A 19272-nucleotide genomic window follows, 5' to 3' on the forward strand; every position below is an offset into this window, starting at 1 on the left:
AGAGAATACAAATAACATCCCAGAAATAGCTGTAAATCAGGAAATGGAAGGGAGGGAGGAACTCAAGAAAATTACAATCACCAAGGTAGTGGTACTGAGCAAATTGTTGGAGCTGCGGGCTGACAAGTCCCTAGATCCTGATGGACTTCATCCTAGGGACTTAAAAGAAGTGGCGTGTGAGATAGTTGATGCGTTGGTTTCGATTTTCCAAAATTCCCTAGAAGCGGGGAAGGTTCCATTAAATTGGAAAATAGCCAATGTAACTCCTTTATTTAAAAAGGGAGGGAGACAGAAAGCAGGAAACTACAGGCCAGTTAGCTTAACATCTGTCATAGGGAAAATGTTAGAAGCTATTCTTAATGATGTTATAGCAGGGCACTAAGAAATATTCAAGGTAATCAGACAGAGTCAACATGGTTTTGTGAAATTGAAATCATGTTTAATCATTTGAGTTCTTTGAAGAAATAACATGTGCTGTGGATAAAGGTGGATATACTGTACTTAGATTTGCAGAAGAGATTTGATAAGGTGCCACATCAAAGGTTATCGTGGAAAACAAAGGCTTATGGTGTAGGGAGTAACATATTGGCATGGATAGAAGATTAGCTAGCTAACAGGAAACAGAGAGTAGGCATAAATGGGTAATTTTCTGGTTGGCAAGTTGTAACAAATGGTGTGCCACAGAGATCAGTGCTGGGGCCTCAACTTTTTACAATTTATATAAATGACTTGGATGAAGGGAACGAAGGTATGGTTGCTAAATTTGCTGATGTCAGAACGATAGATAGGAAAGTAAGTTGTGAAGAAACATAGAAACATAGAAAATAGGAGCAGGAGTAGGCCATTTGGCCCTTCGAGCCTGCTCCGCTATTCATTATGATCATGGCTGATCATCCAACTCAGTAGCCTGTTCCCGCTTTCGCCCCATACCGTTTGATCCCTTATGACCCAATAGCTATATCCAACTCCTTTTTGAAAACATTCAATGTTTCAGCCTCAAATGCTTTTTGTGGTAACGAATTCCACAGGCTCATCACTCTCTGGGTGAAGAAATTTCTCCTCATTTTAGTCCTGAAAGGTTTACCCCGTATCCTTAGATACCCCTGGTTCTGGCTTCCCCCACCATCGGGAACATCCTTCCTACATCTACCCTGTCAAGTCCTGTTAGAATTTTATAGGTTTCTATGAGATCCCCCCTCACTGTTCTGGACTCCTGCATGCTTACCTTCAGCGACTGGTGTACGAGATCATCCAGGTCTCGCTGCATAGTCCCCTCTCTCAGTTTATAGCCATTCAGATAATAATCTGCCTTCCTGTTTTTGCTACCAAAGTGGATAACCTCACATTTATCCACATTATACTGCACCTGCCATACATTAGCCCACTCACTCAACTTGTCTAAATCACCCTGAAGCCACTCTGCATCCTCCTCACAAATCACCCTACCAGACAGTTTTGTGTCATCTGCAAATTTGGCAATATTACATTTAGTTCCCTCATCTAAATCATTAATGGAGATTGTGAATAGCTGGGGTCCTAGCACCAATCCCTGCGGTATCCCACTAGTCACTGCCTGCCATTCGGAAAAAGACCCATTTATCCCTACTCTTTGTTTCCTGTCTGCCAACCAATTTTCTATCCATCGCCATACACTACCCCCAATCCCATGCGCTTTCATTTTACATGCTAATCTCTTATGTGGGACTTTGTCGAAAGCCTTCAGAAAGTCCAAACAAACCACATCCACTGGCTCCCCCTCATCAACTCTACTAGTTACATCCTCAAAGAATTCCAGTAGATTTGTCAAGCATGATTTCTCTTTCATAAATCCATGCTGACTCTGTCCGATTCTATCACTGTTCTCTAAGTGCTCTGCTATAAAATCTTTGATAATGGACTCTAGAATTTTCCCCACTACCGACATCAGGCTGACTGGTCTATAATTCCCTGCTTTCTCTCTACCTCCCTTTTTAAATAGTGGGGTTACATTAGCTATCCTCCAATCTGTAGGAACTGTTCCAGAGTCTATAGAATCTTGGAAGATGACCACTATTTCTAGGGCCACTTCCTCAAGTACTCTGGGATGTATACCATCAGGCCCTGGGGATTTATCGGCCTTCAATCCCATCAATTTCTCCAACACCATTTCTCTACTAATACTGATTTATTTCATAAAGAGGCTACAAAGGGATATAGAGCAGTTAAGTGAGTGGGCAAAGATCTGGCAAATGGAGTATAATGTGGGAAAATGTGTAATTGTCCATTTTGGCAGGAAGAATAAAAAAGAAGCATATTATCTGAATGGTGAGAGATTGCAGATCTTTGAGATGAGGAGGGATCTGGGTGTCCTAGTGCATGAATCGCAAAAGGTTAGTATGCAGGTACAGCACGGAATTAGGAAAGCTAATAGAATGTTATCGTTTATTGCGAGGGGGAATTAAATACAAAAGTAGGGAGGTTATGCTTTAGTTATACAGGTATCACCACCTCATTCCATGACAATATGACAATATGAAAGGCACAATTCAGCATAGCGGCACCTCATCAGATCCCTTTCCAATCCTGAGTGGCGTGAAACAGGGCTGTGTTCTCGCACCTACACTGTTTGGGATCTTCTTCTCCCTGCTGCTCTCACATGCGTTCAAGTCTTCAGAAGAAGGAATTTTCCTCCACACAAGATCAGGTGGCAGGTTGTTCAACCTTGCCCATCTAAGGGCGAAGACCAAAGTACAGAAAATCCTCATCGGGGAACTCCTCTTTGCTGACGATGCTGCATTAACATCTCACACTGAAGAGTGTCTGTAGAGACTCATCGACAGGTTTGCGGCTGCCTGCAATGAATTTGGCCTAACCATCAGCCTCAAGAAAACAAACATCATGGGACAGGACGTCAGAAATGCCCCATCCATCAATATCGGCGACCACACTCTGGAAGTGGTTCAAGAGTTCACCTACCTAGGCTCAACTATCACCAGTAACCTGTCTCTAGATGCAGGAATCAACAAGCGCATGGGAAAGGCTTCCACTGCTATGTCCAGACTGGCCAAGAGAGTGTGGGAAAATGGCGCACTGACACAGAACACAAAGGTCCAAGTGTATGAAGCCTGTGTCCTCAGTACCTTGCTCTACGGCAGCGAGGCCTGGACAATGTACGTCAGCCAAGAGCGACGTCTCAATTCATTCCATCTTTGCTGCCTCCGGAGAATCCTTGGCATCAGGTGGCAGGACCGTATCTCCAACACAGAAGTCCTTGAGGCGGCCAACATCCCCAGCATATACACTCTACTGAGTCAGCGGCGCTTGAGATGGCTTGGCCATGTGAGCCACATGGAAGATGGCAGGATCCCCAAAGACATATTGTACAGTGAGCTCTTCACTGGTACCAGACCCACCATATCTCCGCTTTAAAGACATCTGCAAACGCGACATGACGTCCTGTAACATTGATCACAAGTCGTGGGAGTCAATTGCCAGCGATCGCCAGAGCTGGCGGGCAGCCATAAAGGCGGGGCTAAAGCGTGGCAAGTGGAAGAGACTTCGCAGTTGGCAGGAAAAAAGACAGAAGCGCAAGGAGAGAGCCAAGTGTGTAAGAGCCCTGACAACCAATTTTATCTGCAGCACCTGTGGAAGAGTCTGTCACTCTAGGATTGGCCTTTATAGCCACTCCAGGCACTGCTTCACAAACCACTGACCACTTCCAGGCACTTACCCATTGTCTCTCGAGATAAGGAGGTCAAAGAAGAAGAAGAATACAGGGCATTGGTAAGACCACATCTGGAGTACTGTGTACGGTATTGGTCTCCTTATTTAAGGATGGATGTAAATGCGTTGAAAGCAGTTCAGAGAAGGTTTACAAGACTAATACCTGGAATGAGTGGGTTGGCTTATGAGGAAAGGTTAGACAGGCTAGGCTTGTATCCGCTGGAGGCGACTTGATTGAAACATAAAAGATCCTGAGGGGTCTTGACAGGGAGGATGTGACAAGGCTGTTCCCTCTAGTGGGAGAATCTAGAACTAGGGGTCACTGTTTAAAAATAAGGAGTCACCCATTTAAGACAGAGATTAGGAGAAATGTTTCTGTGAGGGTCGTGAGTCTTTGGAACTCTCTTCCTCAAAAAGCGGTGCAAGTCGAGTCTTTGAATATTTTTAAGGCAGAGGTAGATAGATTCTTGATAAGCAAGGGGGTGAAAGGTTATTGGGGGTAGGTTGGAATGTGGAGTTGAGGTTACAATCAGATCAACCATGATTTTATTTAATGGCGGAGCAGGCTCGAGGGGCCGAGTGGCCTAATCCTGCTCCTAATTCGTATGTTCATATGTAACTTGAGTGGCAGCTGGAGACACTGTGGAGTATCCACGAGACAGAGAAATACGTTGACAGCACTTCTAGCGAGGTGGTCACACTGTAGATAAAGGCAGATAGAGAATGGGTAACCACCAGGCAGTTAAGAGAACCAGGCAGGTCGTGCAGGAGTCTGCTGAGATGATCTCACTCGCTGCTTGGTTTTCCATTTTTGATACTGGTGAGGGTAATGGTTCCTCAGGCGAGTGCACAAGAGCCAAGCCCGTGGCGATACAGGCGGCTCAGGTGCACAGGGTGGTAGAAAGAATAGTGGAAGAGCAATAGTGATAGGGGATTCGATAGTCAGGGGATCAGAGAGGCGTTTCTGCGGCAGTAAACGTGACTCCAGGATGGTGTGTTGCCTCGCTGGTGCCAGGGTCAAGGATGTCACGGAGCAACTGTAGGACATTCTTCTGGTACCAATGACATAAGTAAGAAGAGGGATGAGGTCCTTAAAGCAGAGTTTAGGGAGTTAGGTAAGAAATTAAAAATCAGGACCTCAAAAGCTGTAATCTCAGGATGACTCACAGTGCCGGATGCCCATGATCATAAGAACAGGAGGATTAAGCGATTGAACACATAGCTAGAGAATTGCTGCAGGAGGGAGGGCATCAGATTTCTGAGGCACTGGGACCTGTTAGGGGGAAGGTGGGACCTGTACAAGATGGACAGGTTACACATTAGTAGGACCGGGACTAACATACGAACATATGAATTAGGAGCAGGAGCAGGTCACCCGGTCCCTCAAGCCTGCTCCGCCATTCAACAAGATCATGGCTGATCTGAATGTAACCTCAACGAACCCCAATAACCTTTCACCCCCTTGCTTATCAAGAATCGATCTACGTCTGCCTTAAAAATATTCACAGACGCTGCTTCCACCACCTTTTGAGGAAGAGGGTTCCAAAGACGTCAAAAAGAGTATGGAGAGCTGGGAGAGGCTTCAGTTCAAAAAGAGTATGGAGAGCTGGGAGAGGCTTCAGTTCAAAAAGAGTATGGAGAGCTGGGAGAGGCTTCAGTTCAAAAAGAGTATGGAGAGCTGGGAGAGGCTTCAGTTCAAAAAGAGTATGGAGAGCTGGGAGAGGCTTCAGTTCAAAAAGAGTATGGAGAGCTGGGAGAGGCTTCAGTTCAAAAAGAGTATGGAGAGCTGGGAGAGGCTTCAGTTCAAAAAGAGTATGGAGAGCTGGGAGAGGCTTCAGTTCAAAAAGAGTATGGAGAGCTGGGAGAGGCTTCAGTTCAAAAAGAGTATGGAGAGCTGGGAGAGGCTTCGGTTCAAAAAGAGTATGGAGAGCTGGGAGAGGCTTCAGTTCAAAAAGAGTATGGAGAGCCGGGAGAGGCTTCAGTTCAAAAAGAGTATGGAGAGCTGGGAGAGGCTTCAGTTCAAAAAGAGTATGGAGAGCCGGGAGAGGCTTCAGTTCTAAAAGAGTATGGCGAGCTGGGAGAGGCTTCAGTTCAAAAAGAGTATGGAGAGCTGGGAGAGGCTTCAGTTCAAAAAGAGTATGGAGAGCTGGGAGAGGCTTCGGTTCAAAAAGAGTATGGAGAGCTGGGAGAGACTTCGGTTCAAAAAGAGTATGGAGAGCTGGGAGAGGCTTCAGTTCAAAAAGAGTATGGAGAGCTGGGAGAGGCTTCAGTTCTAAAAGAGTATGGAGAGCTGGGAGAGGCTTCAGTTCAAAAAGAGTATGGAGAGCTGGGAGAGGCTTCAGTTCAAAAAGAGTATGGAGAGCTGGGAGAGGTTTCAGTTCAAAAAGAGTATGGAGAGCTGGGAGAGGCTTCGGTTCAAAAAGAGTATGGAGAGCTGGGAGAGGCTTCGGTTCAAAAAGAGTATGGAGAGCTGGGAGAGGCTTCAGTTCTAAAAGAGTATGGAGAGCCGGGAGAGGCTTCGGTTCAAAAAGAGTATGGCGAGCTGGGAGAGGCTTCAGTTCAAAAAGAGTATGGAGAGCTGGGAGAGGCTTCAGTTCAAAAAGAGTATGGAGAGCTGGGAGAGGCTTCAGTTCAAAAAGAGTATGGAGAGCTGGGAGAGGCTTCAGTTCTAAACGAGTATGGAGAGCTGGGAGAGGCTTCTGTTCAAAAAGAGTATGGAGAGCCGGGAGAGGCTTCAGTTCAAAAAGAGTATGGAGAGCTGGGAGAGGCTTCAGTTCTAAAAGAGTATGGAGAGCCGGGAGAGGCTTCAGTTCTAAAAGAGTATGGAGAGCTGGGAGAGGCTTCGGTTCAAAAAGAGTATGGAGAGCTGGGAGAGGCTTCGGTTCAAAAAGAGTATGGAGAGCTGGGAGAGGCTTCAGTTCTAAACGAGTATGGAGAGCTGGGAGAGGCTTCAGTTCTAAACGAGTATGGAGAGCTGGGAGAGGCTTCAGTTCTAAAAGAGTATGGAGAGCTGGGAGAGGCTTCAGTTCAAAAGGAGCGCGGTCTACAGCCATCCAATCTTCACTGATCAATACACGCGTTGTGATTATTACAGTTCCACGCGCGATAAGATTGGCCTCATCAGCAACCCCGTAAATAGGTCCCAAGCCATTTTCTCACCATGCAAGCTTGATGCTGAAATAGGGCAAATCAAAGACATCCTGTGTGACAATGGCTACCCTGATCAGATCATTTCTCACTGTATATCGCGCAAATTTACGAACGGGTTTAAGGCCATCATTTTCGGTCCTGAAAAGTGTCCAGGCTACTTCAAATTACCCTGGTCGGGTAATGTATCACAAAAATTTAAGCAACAGGTGAAGCTAGTTGTTTCATGCTACTACTATGCAGTATCAACACATGTGGTGTTCACCACTAACAGGATGCTGCCATCAAGCCAAAAAGAAGTCCTGCCTGTCACACTAATGAGTAATGTGATATATGAATGTCAATGCCAGTGTGATGCTAGGTATATAGGCCATAGGTCCCAAAGACTGGTGGATCGTATCAAACAACATGTCCCTTCTGCTGTTCGCAACGGGCAAGGTACAGGCAGTACCCAACCAGCCCATGCTTGCAAAACTCAAAACACAGTGACCAACATTAGATGTGGTTCTGTGATTGGACAACATTTACTGAATAATCCTCAGTGTGCTAAGAATTATTCTGACAACCAATTTAAGATTGTCAGTCGGGCTCGCAGTGTGGTGCATTTGCTCATACTGGAAGCTACATATATTAATACACAGGTCTCTGTTCTTTGCAGACAGAAAGAACATGTACAAACATTGCGCCTGTTTCAGCTAAACAAAATAAGTGACAGCCATTCGCTAGTTCATTCCTCAGAACAATGCCTTGACCAATCAGAGTCAAACTAAGGCTAAAGATAAGACTGAAGCATTTGCAACAATCTTCAGCCAGAAGTGCCGAGTTGATGATCCATCTCGGCCTCCTCCTGAAGTCCCCAGCATCACAGATGCCAGACTTCAGCCAATTCGATTCATTCCGCGTGATATAAAGAAACGACTGAAGGCACTGGATACTGCAAAAGCTATGGGCCCTGACAATATTCCGGCAATAGTACTGAAGACCTGTGCTCCAGAACTTGCCGCGCCCCTAGCCAAGCTGTTCCAGTACAGTTACAACACTGGCATCTAACCAGCAATGTGGAAAATTGCCCAGTATGTCCTGTACACAAAAAGCAGGACAAATCCAACCCGGCCAATTACAGCCCCATCAGCCTACTCTCTTTTACAAAGTTATGAGCGGCATGGACAGAGTGGATAGTCAGAAGCTTTTTCCCAGGGTGGAAGAGTCAGTTACTAGGGGACATAGGTTTAAGGTGCAAGGGGCAAAGTTTAGAGGGGATGTGCGAGGCAAGTTTTTTACACAGAGGATGGTGAGTGCCTGGAACTTGCTGCCGGTGAGGTGGTGGAAGCAGATACGATAGCGACGTTTAAGAGACATCTTGACAAATATATGAATAGAAAGGGAATCGAGGGATATGAGCCCCAGAAGTGCAGAAGGCGTTAGTTTAGGCAGGCATCAAGATCGATGCAGGTTTGGAGGGCTGAATGGCCTGTTCCTGTGCTGTACTGTTCTTTCTTCTTTGTTCTCAATCGGGGCGGCACAGTGGCGCAGTGCTTAGCACCGCAGCCTCACAGCTCCAGCGACCCGGGTTCAATTCTGGGTACTGCCTGTATGGAGTTTGCAAGTTCTCCCTGTGTCTGCGTGGGTTTTCTCCGGGTGCTCCGGTTTCCTCCCACAGCCAAAAGACTTGCAGGTTGGTAGGTAAAGTGGCCATTATAAATTGCCCCTAGTATAGGTAGGTGGTAGGGAAATATAGGGACAGGTGGGGATGTGGTAGGAATATGGGATTCGTGTAGGATTAGTATAAATGGGTGGTTGATGGTCGGCACAGACACGGTGGGCCGAAGGGCCTGTTTCAGTGCTGTATTTCTAAACTAAACTAAACTAAACTAAAACTAAACAATCATCAGTAAAGTGATGGAAGGTGTCATCAACAGTGCTATCAAACAGCACTTGCTTAGCAATAACCTGCTCAGTGATGCTCAGTTGGGGTTCTACCAGGGCCACTCAGCTCCTGACCTCATTACAGTGTTGGTTCAAACATGGACAAAAGAGCTGAACTCATGAGGTGAGAGTGACTGCCCTTGACTTCAACACAGCATTTGACCGAGGATGGCATCAAGGAGCCCGAGCAAAATTCAGGTCAATGTTAATCAGGGGGAAAACCCTCCGCTGGTTGGAGTCATACCTAGTGTGAAGGAAGATGGTTGTGGTTTTGGAGGTCAATCATCTGAGCTCCAGGACATCACTGCAGGAGTTCCTCAGGGTAGTGTCCTAGGCCCAACTATCTTCAGCTGCTTCATCAATGACCTTCCTTCAATCATAAGGTCAGAAGTGGGGATGTTCGCTGATGATTGCACAATGTTCAGCACCATTTGTGACTCCTCAGATACTGAAGCAGTTTGTGTTGAAATGCAGCAAGACCTGGACAATATCCAGGCTTGGGCTGATAAGTGGCAAGTAACATTCGCGCCACACAAGTGCCAGGCAATGACCATCTCCAACGAGAGAGAATCTAACCATCTCCCCTTGATATTCAACAACATTACCATCACTGAATCCCCCACTATCAACATCCTAGGGGTTACCATTGACCAGAAACTGAACTGGAGTAGCCATATAAATACCGTGGCTACAAGAGCGGGTCAGAGGCTAGGAATCCTGAGGTGAGTAACTCACCTCCTAACTCCCCTAAGCCTGTCCAACATCTACAAGGCACAGGTCAGGAGTGTGATGGAATACTGTCCACTTGCCTGGATGGGTGCAGCTCCAACAACACTCAAGAAGCTCGACACCATCCAGGACAAAGCAGCCCGCTTGATTGACACCCCATCGACAAACATTCACTCCCTCCACCACCGGCGCACAGTGGCAGCAGTATGTACCATCTGCAAGATGCACTGCAGCAATGCACCAAGGCTCCTTCGACAGCACCTTCCAAACCCTCGACCCCTAACAACTAGAAGGACAAGGGCAGCAAATACATGGGAACATCACCACCTGCAAGTTCCCCTCCAAGTCACACACCATCCTGATTTGGAACTATATCCTTGACTGTCGCTGGGTCAAAATCCTGGAACAACCTTCCTAACAGCACTGTGGGTATACCTACCCCAAATGGACTGCAGCGGTTCAAGAAGGCAGCTCACCACCACCTTCTCAAGGGCAATTAGGGACGGGCACTAAATGCTGGCCTGGCCAGTGACGCCCACATCCCATGAATGAATTTTTAAAAAAGCTGCCTGATTTAAATTTCAAACAAAGCTTGGCAGTTAACTGACAGTTACCATAAACTGGTGCATTCTCTTTGGCCTCCACCAATCAGAGTCACTTGCCAACCAATCAGCACTCTCTTCTCATCCAGTATAAAATTGTAGTTTTCTCTTACATTGGTATTTTTGTGGATTGTCCTAATGAGTGCAAGACGAAAAGCTTTGACGACATGTCTCTATTTTCAGCAATATTTAAATAAATATTATACAGTTTACAACAAATATACATTCCTCTAAGACGCAAAAACCCAACAGGAAAGGTGAATCAACCGTGGTTAATAAAAGAAGTTAAAAATTACAATTGGTCAAAGGAAGTGGCTTATCAGGTCGCCAGAAAAAGTGGTTAGTGAGCCCGAGGATTGGGAGCAATTTAGAATCCAACAAAGGAGGACCAAGAAACTGATAAGGAAAGGGAAAAGAAATTATGAATGCGAGCTCGTTAGAAACATAAAGGCGGACTGTAAAATTTCTTTAGGTATATGAAAAGGAAAAGATTATCAAGGACGAATGTGGGTCCATTGCAGGCGGAGACAAGAGAATTTGTAGTGGAGAATAAGAAAATGGCGGAGAGACTAAACAATTGCTTTGTGACTGTGTTCACGGAGGACACAGAAAATCTCCCAGAAATACAAGGAAACCAAGGGACTTGTAAAAATGAGGAACTAAAAGAAATTAATGGGGTGGATATTACAACCCCCTCCCCCCGACGCAGTGGTATCCCGGCAGAGGCCCACCATGGGCTTCGACGCCAGCAAGGGCAAGGCCCGGCCTGATATTGCCAGCGGCAGTGCAGTGAGGCCTTGTGGTGGCCCCCCCCCCCCCCCCCTGCTGCTCAGCGATGAGACCAAAATTTAAATATGTTAATATATTGAAATTAATTAATTAATTACCTGCTCCCACTGTCCATTCCAGGGCGATATTGGTACCAGTGGCCTGCACTCCCATGCCTTCGAATACCCTTCCGGGGTCAAACTAATTTGATTGGTCTAGGGGGTAGTGGGAAAGGGTAAAGTTTAAAGTTGATGAACTTTGTTGGAGGGAAGGACGGGAGCGCAAGGTAAGTGTTTTGCGGGGGGAGAGGGCAGGTAATTCTATGCTTATTGGGGGGTGGGCACAGGTCAGGATCATTTTATTTCATTTTTCAGAATTATTACTCCTTTAAAAATTTAAATTGCAATGCAGGGCTCGAAGCCCTTTAAAAATGGTGTGGGCGCCTGTGAAGTGGCACCTGACGCCATTTCAGGGGATGGACCACCCGCCCCCTCCATGTCATCGATTTCAGCAGCAGAAATGAAAAATCCAGCCCAGTATCAATAAAGGGGTAGCACTCAAAAAATTCATTAGGTTGAAAGTTGAGAAATCTCACAGACTAGATGAGCTACATCCCAGAGTATTGAAGGAGGTGGCTCTGGACATGGTGGATGCATTGGTGGTTATCTTTCAAAATTCTATAGATTCAGGAAAGGATCCTGCAGACTGGGAAGTAGCAAATATAGTCGCACTATTTTAGAAAGGAGCGAGAGAAAAAACGGGGAACTACAGACCTGTTAGTTTGACGTCAGTAGTAGGGAAATTGTTCGAATCTGTTATAAAGGATGAGATAACTAGACACAGTCAACATGAATTTATGAAAGGGAAATCATGTTTGACAAACTTGTTGAAGTTTTTTGAAGATGTTACTTGTACTATAGATAAAAGAGATCCAGTGGATGTGGTGTATTTGGATTTTCAGAAGGCTTTTGATAAGGTCCCACACAGGAGGTTAGTGAACAAAATTAGAGAACATGGGATTGGGGGTAATATACTGATATGGATTGAGAATTGGTTAACAGATAAAGCAAAGAGCAGGAATAAATGGGTCATTCTCAGGATGGCAAGCTGTTACTAGTGGGGTACTGCAAGGATCAATGCTTGGGCCACAGCTGTTCATAGTCTATATAAATGATTTGGATATGGGGACCAAATGTAATGTTTCCAAATCTGCTGATGACACAAAACTAGTTGGGAATCTAAGTTGTGAGGAGGATGCAAGGAGGCTTCAAAGGGATTTGGACAGGCCAAGTGAATGGGCAAGAACATGATGGTTGGAATATAATGTGAATAAGTATGAAGTTATCCACTTTGGTAGAAAAAACAGAAAGGCAGAGTATTTCTTAAATGATGAGAGGTTGGGAAGTGTTGATGTTCAAAGAATCCTGGGTGTCCTTGTTCATAAGTCACTAAAAACCAGTATGCAGGTGCAGCAAGCAATTAAGAAGGCAAATGGTATGTTGGCCTTCATTGCAAGGAGATTTGAGTACAGGAATAAAGATGTATTGATGTAATTGTATAAGGCCTTGGTGAGACCCCACATGGAGTATTGTGTACAGTTCTGGTCTCCTCATCTAAGGCAGTATATACTTGCCATAGAGGGAGTTCAAAGGAGGTTCACCAGACTAATCCCTGGGATGGCGGGATTGTCTTATGAGGAGAGATTGCAAAAACTGGTCCTATATTCTCGAGAGTGTCAAAGAATGAGAGGTGATCTCATTGAAACTTAAAAAATTCATATAGGGCGTGACAGGGTGCATGTGGTTAGGATGTTTCCCCTGGTTGGTGAGTCTAGAACAAGGGGACACAGTGTCAGAATAAGGGGCAGGCCATTTAAGACCAAGGTGAAGAGGAATTTCTATACTCAGAGGGTGGTGAATCTGTGGAATTCTCTACCCCAGAGGGCTGTGGAAATTCAGTCATTGAGCATGTTTAAGACAGAAATCGATAGATTTCTGGGTACCAATGATATCAAGGGATATGGGCTTAGTGCAGAAAAATGGTGTAGAGGTAGATAATCAGCCATGATTAGTTTGAATGGCCTACTCTTGCTCCTATTTCCTAAGATCATTTGATCCTGTGGCCCCAAGATCATGCAAATATTATGTTGTTAATAACCCTTGTGATTCAATACACAATCTACTGTATTAATGCCTTATGAAGTTCCTGTTTAAAACAGGTATTTAAATTTGATGTCCTTCTGATTAGTAGAGAAACTCTCAAATAGTCATTTATGGTTGTGTATCCAACATGGGCAACAAGAGAGTCCCCAAATCACTTTTTGTCTTTGCATCTTGGTCTCATTCTGCCCTTTCCTCTTCCTCTGCTGTTTGCTTGCTTCCTATTCTTACTGTTGCTCTCCATATTTTTGTCTGATCCTGCCTGTTATTTCTGTGCTCCATTCCTGTCTTGATAATAACAAGCAATAACTCTATAGTTCAGGAAAGCACTGCGATTACTTCAACATTGTACCGGCTGAAATCTTCGAACCTGTAAGGCCCAGTGATACATACACACTGAGCCATTGTGAATACTTTATAGGATTGTCACATGGAAGTGGATGTTGTCCATGACAAGATTGGGATGATATAATATTTTATGAAGAACAGTGACCCTCTGTGACCCCTGGACAGTGCCATAATTCTGCATTTGTTCTGCTTCTCTCAGATATTTCTGGACATGGTGGAGAATTATCCCACCTCCATGAGGACCCTCATCCTAGCAGAAAATAACATCAGCTTGGAACTTGAGCAGCAAATCTCGGATCTACTGTCTGAGGGAGAGGAAGAGGAGGACAATGAGAATGAAGGGAAAGAAGATACAGGAAGAGAGAAGGAAATCTGGATTTCTCAGAGCAGTGAGGAACTGTACTTAAATGTGTCTTAGCTATTGTGGGTGTTGGACCAAAATATGCCAAAGACACACTGTCATATATTGCAAAGGATATCTCTGAAATAATGAATGCTGGAGGCACAAGTAGTACAGGAGATCTGGGACAAACAGAGGGAGGTTTAGGAGCCGCTGGTTTTCAATGGATGGTCACGAGAACATTAGCCTGAATTAAATGCTGTAGGAGGTGGTTACCAATAGTATTCACTGCATTAGTTGAATGCAAACTGCTTTTGGATTTTTCTGAAAGCCGTCGTCAGGCACTACATAACTACGAACTATTCATTTTTAATGTTTTTTTTAATTCATTCATGGGAAATGGGCGTCACTGGCCAGGCCAGCATTTATTGCCCATCCCTAATTGCCCTTGAGATCGTGGCGGTGAGCTGCCTTCTTGAACTGCTGCAGTCCATGTGGGGCAGGTACACCCACAGCGCTGTGAGGAAAGGAGTTCCAGGATCTGTGATTGACCATCCATGCAAACTGATTCACACAATCTAAATCTCCAGCCAGTTTAGAACCATAGAACCAAAGAAAAATTACGGCACAGAAGGAGGCCATGCAGCCCATTAGTCAGTTTCTCTCGCTATCTCTGATCCTTTAGTCTGTTTCTCACACACGCTCTATAGCTGATCCTTATGTCTGTTTCTCTCCCTCCCTCTTTCTCTGATATTTCAGTCTGTTTCTCCCTCTATCTCTGATCATTCAGTTTCCCCTTCTATCTCTGACCCTTCAGTCTGTTTCTCCCTCTATCTCTGATCCTTCAGTCTATTTCTCTCTCCATCTCTGATCCTTCAGTCTGTTTCTCTCTCTATCTCTGATCCTTCAGTGATGTTTCTCTCTCTATCTCTGATCCTTTAGTCTGTTTCTCACACACGCTCGATAGCTGATCCTTATGTCTGTTTCTCTCCCTCCCTCTATCTCTGATCCTTCAGTCTGTTTCTCCCTCTATCTCTGATCATTCAGTTTCCCCTTCTATCTCTGACCCTTCAGTCTGTTTCTCATTCTCCCTCTATCTCTGATCCTTCAGTCTCTTTCTACCTCTCCTTCTATCTCTGACCCTTCAGTCTGTTTCTCACTCTCCCTCTATCTCTGACCCTTCAGTCTGTTTCTCACTCTCCCTCTATCATTGATCCTTCTGTCTGTTTCTCCCTCTCCCTCTATCACTGATACTTCAGACTCTTTCTACCTCTCCTTCTATCTCAGACCCTTCAGTCTGTTGCTCCCTCTCCCTCTATCATTGATCCTTCAGTCTGTTGCTCCCTCTATTTCTATCTCTGATCCTTCAGACTGTTTCTCCGTCTCCCTCTATCTCTGATCCTTCATTCTATTTCTCTTTCTCCCTCTAGCTCTGATCCTTCAGTCTGGTTCTCTCTCCTTTTCTCTCCCTCTCTTTCTAATCCTTCAGGCTGTTCCTCTCTCTCAATCTCTTATCCTTCAGTCTGTTTCTCTCTCTCCCTCTATCTCTGATCCTACAGTCTGTTTCTCCCTATATCTCTGATCCTTCAGTCTGTTTCTCTCTCTATCTCTGATCCTTCAGTCTGTTTCTCTCTCTATCTCTGATCCTTCAGTCTGTTTCTCTCTCTATCTCTGATCCTTCAGTCTGTTTCTCTCTCTGCCTCTATCTCTGATCCTTCAGTCTGCTTCTCTCTCCTTCTCTCTCCCTCTCTTTCTAATCCTTCAGGCTGTTCCTCTCTCTCAATCTCTTATCCTTCAGTCTGTTTCTCTCTCTCCCTCGATCTCTGATCCTTCTGTCTGTTTCTTGCTCTATCTCTGATCCTTCTGTCTGTTTCTCCCTCTATCTCTGATCCTTCAGTCTGTTTCTTGCTCTATCTCTGATCCTACAGTCTGTTTCTCCCTCTATCTCTGATCCTTCAGTCTGTTCCTCTCTCTATTTCTGATTCTTCAGTCTGTTTCTCTCTCCATCTCTGATCGTTCAGTGATGTTTCTCGCTCTATCTCTGATCCGTCAGTCTGTTTCTCTCTCTGCCTCTATCTCTGATCCTTCAGTCTGTTTCTCACTCTATCTCTGATCCTTCAGTGATGTTTCTCACTCTATCTCTGATGCTTCAGTCTGTTTCTCTCTCTATCTCTGATCCTTCAGTCTGTTTCTCCCTCTATCTCTGATCCTACAGTGATGATTCTCTCTCTATCTCTGATCCTTCAGTCTGTTTCTCTCTCTCCCTCGATCTCTGATCCTTCAGTGATGTTTCTCCCTCTATCTCTGATCCTTCAGTAATGTTTCTCCCTCTATCTCTGATCCTTCAGTGATGTTTCTCTCTCTATCTCTGATCCTTCAGTCTGTTTCTCTCTCTATCTCTGATCCTTCAGTCTGTTTCTCCCTCTGTCTCTGATCCTTCAGTCTGTTTCTCTTTCGATCTCTGATCCTTCAGTCTGTTTCTCCCTCTGTCTCTGATCCTTCAGTCTGTTTCTCCCTCTATCTCTGATCCTTCAGTCTGTTTCTCTCTCTATCTCTGATCCTTCAGTCTATTTCTCTCTCTATCTCTGATCCTTCAGTCTGTTTCTCTCTCTATCTCTGATCTTTCAGTAATGTTTCTCTCTCTATCTCTGATCCTTCAGTGATGTTTCTCTCTCTATCTCTGATCCTTCAGTCTGTTTCTCTCTCTATCTCTGATCCTTCAGTCTGTTTCTCTCTCTATCTCTGATCCTTCAGTCTGTTTCTCCCTCTATCTCTGATCCTTCAGTCTGTTTCTCTCTCGATCTCTGATCCTTCAGTCTGTTTCTCCCTCTATCTCTGATCCTTCAGTCTGTTTCTCTCTCCATCTCTGATCCTTCAGTGATGTTTCTCTCTCTATCTCTGATCCTTCAGTCTGTTTCTCTCTCCATCTCTGATCCTTCAGTCTGTTTCTCCCTCTATCTCTGATCCTTCAGTCTGTTTCTCTCTCGATCTCTGATCCTTCAGTCTGTTTCTCCCTCTATCTCTGATCCTTCAGTCTGTTTCTCTCTCCATCTCTGATCCTTCAGTGATGTTTCTCTTTCGATCTCTGATCCTTCAGTCTGTTTCTCCCTCTGTCTCTGATCCTTCAGTCTGTTTCTCCCTCTATCTCTGATCCTTCAGTCTGTTTCTCTCTCTATCTCTGATCCTTCAGTCTATTTCTCTCTCTATCTCTGATCCTTCAGTCTGTTTCTCTCTCTATCTCTGATCTTTCAGTAATGTTTCTCTCTCTATCTCTGATCCTTCAGTGATGTTTCTCTCTCTATCTCTGATCCTTCAGTCTGTTTCTCTCTCTATCTCTGATCCTTCAGTCTGTTTCTCTCTCTATCTCTGATCCTTCAGTCTGTTTCTCCCTCTATCTCTGATCCTTCAGTCTGTTTCTCTCTCGATCTCTGATCCTTCAGTCTGTTTCTCCCTCTATCTCTGATCCTTCAGTCTGTTTCTCTCTCCATCTCTGATCCTTCAGTGATGTTTCTCTCTCTATCTCTGATCCTTCAGTCTGTTTCTCTCTCCATCTCTGATCCTTCAGTCTGTTTCTCTCTCTACCTCTGATCCTTCAGTCTGTTTCTCTCTCTATCTCTGATCCTTCAGTCTGTTTCTCTCTCTATCTCTGATCCTTCAGTGATGTTTCTCGCTCTATCACTGATCCGTCAGTCTGTTTCTCTCTCTGCCTCTATCTCTGATCCTTCAGTCTGTTTCTCTCTCTATCTCTGATCCTTCAGTCTGTTTCTCTCTCTATCTCTGATCCTTCAGTCTGTTTCTCTCTCTATCTCTGATCCTTCAGTGATGTTTCTCTATCTCTGATCCTTCAGTCTGTTTCTCTCTCTATCTCTGATCCTTCAGTCTGTTTCTCTCTATCTCTGATCCTTCAGTGATGTTTCTCGCTCTATCTCTGATCCGTCAGTCTGTTCCTCTCTCTGCCTCTATCTCTGATCCTTCAGTCTGTTTCTCTCTCTATCTCTGATCCTTCAGTCTGTTTCTCGCTCTATCTCTGATCCTTCAGTGATGTTTCTCTCTCTATCTCTGATCCTTCAGTCTGTTTCTCTCTCTATCTCTGATCCTTCAGTCTGTTTCTCTCTCTCCCTCTATCTCTGATCCTTCAGTGATGTTTCTCCCTCGATCTCTGATCCTTCAGTGATGTTTCTCCCTCTATCTCTGATCCTTCAGTCTCTCTCTCCCTCTATCTCTGATCCTTCAGTGATGTTTCTCTCTCTATCTCTGATCCTTCAGTCTGTTTCTCTCTCTATCTCTGATCCTTCAGTCTGTTTCTCCCTGTGTCTCTGATCCTTCAGTGATGTTTCTCTCTCTATCTCTGATCCTTCAGTCTGTTTCTCTCTCTCTCTCTGATCCTTCAGTCTGTTTCTCTCTCTCCCTCTATCTCTGATCCTTCAGTGATGTTTCTCCCTCTATCTCTGATCCTTCAGTGATGTTTCTCGCTCTATCTCTGATCCTTCAGTGATGTTTCTCTCTCTATCTCTGATCCTTCAGTCTGTTTCTCTCTCTATCTCTGATCCTTCAGTCTGTTTCTCTCTCTATCTCTGATCCTTCAGTCTGCTTCTCTCTCTGCCTCTATCTCTGATCCTTCAGTAATGTTTCTACCTCTATCTCTGATCCTTCAGTGATGTTTCTCTCTCTATCTCTGATCCTTCAGTCTGTTTCTCTCTCTATCTCTGATCCTTCAGTCTGTTTCTCTCTCTATCTCTGATCCTTCAGTCTGTTTCTCTCTCTATCTCTGATCCATCAGACTGTTGCTCTCTCGATCTCTGATCCTTTAGTCTGTTTCTCCCTCTGTCTCTGATCCTTCAGTCTGTTTCTCCCTCTATCTCTGATCCTTCAGTCTGTTTCTCTATCTATCTCTGGTCCTTCAGTCTGTTTCTCTCTCTATCTCTGATCCTTCAGTCTGTTTCTCTCTCTATCTCTGATCCTTCAGTCTGTTTCTCTCTCCATCTCTGATCGTTCAGTGATGTTTCTCTCTCTATCTCTGATCCTTCAGTCTGTTTCTCCCTCTATCTCTGATCCTTCAGTGATGTTTCTCACTCAATCTCTGATGCTTCAGTCTGTTTCTCTCTCTATCTCTGATCCTTCAGTCTGTTTCTCCCTCTATCTCTGATCCTACAGTGATGTTTCTCTCTCTATCTCTGATCCTTCAGTCTGTTTCTCTCTCTCTCTCTGATCCTTCAGTCTGTTTCTCTCTCTCCCTCGATCTCTGATCCTTCAGTGATGTTTCTCCCTCTATCTCTGATCCTTCAGTAATGTTTCTCCCTCTATCTCTGATCCTTCAGTGATGTTTCTCTCTCTATCTCTGATCCTTCAGTCTGTTTCTCTCTCTATCTCTGATCCTTCAGTCTGTTTCTCCCTCTATCTCTGATCCTTCAGTCTGTTTCTCTCTCGATCTCTGATCCTTCAGTCTGTTTCTCCCTCTGTCTCTGATCCTTCAGTCTGTTTCTCCCTCTATCTCTGATCCTTCAGTCTGTTTCTCTCTCTATCTCTGATCCTTCAGTCTGTTTCTCTCTCT

General features: G+C 44.8%; 1 protein-coding gene across 1 annotated transcript in view; it reads left to right on the forward strand.

Moving 5' to 3' along the window:
* lrrc73 (leucine rich repeat containing 73) overlaps nucleotides 1-19272 on the forward strand; it is a 550518-nt gene that overhangs the window by 329209 nt on the left and 202037 nt on the right. Inside the window, exon 5 of the mRNA XM_068028166.1 lies at nucleotides 13581-13770. Within this exon, the coding sequence (XP_067884267.1) occupies nucleotides 13581-13770 (190 nt within the window). The remainder of the gene's footprint in view (nucleotides 1-13580; nucleotides 13771-19272) is intronic.

Source organism: Heterodontus francisci, chromosome 3 (genome assembly GCF_036365525.1).
Source record: "Heterodontus francisci isolate sHetFra1 chromosome 3, sHetFra1.hap1, whole genome shotgun sequence".
Classification (NCBI taxonomy): Eukaryota; Metazoa; Chordata; class Chondrichthyes; order Heterodontiformes; family Heterodontidae; genus Heterodontus; species Heterodontus francisci.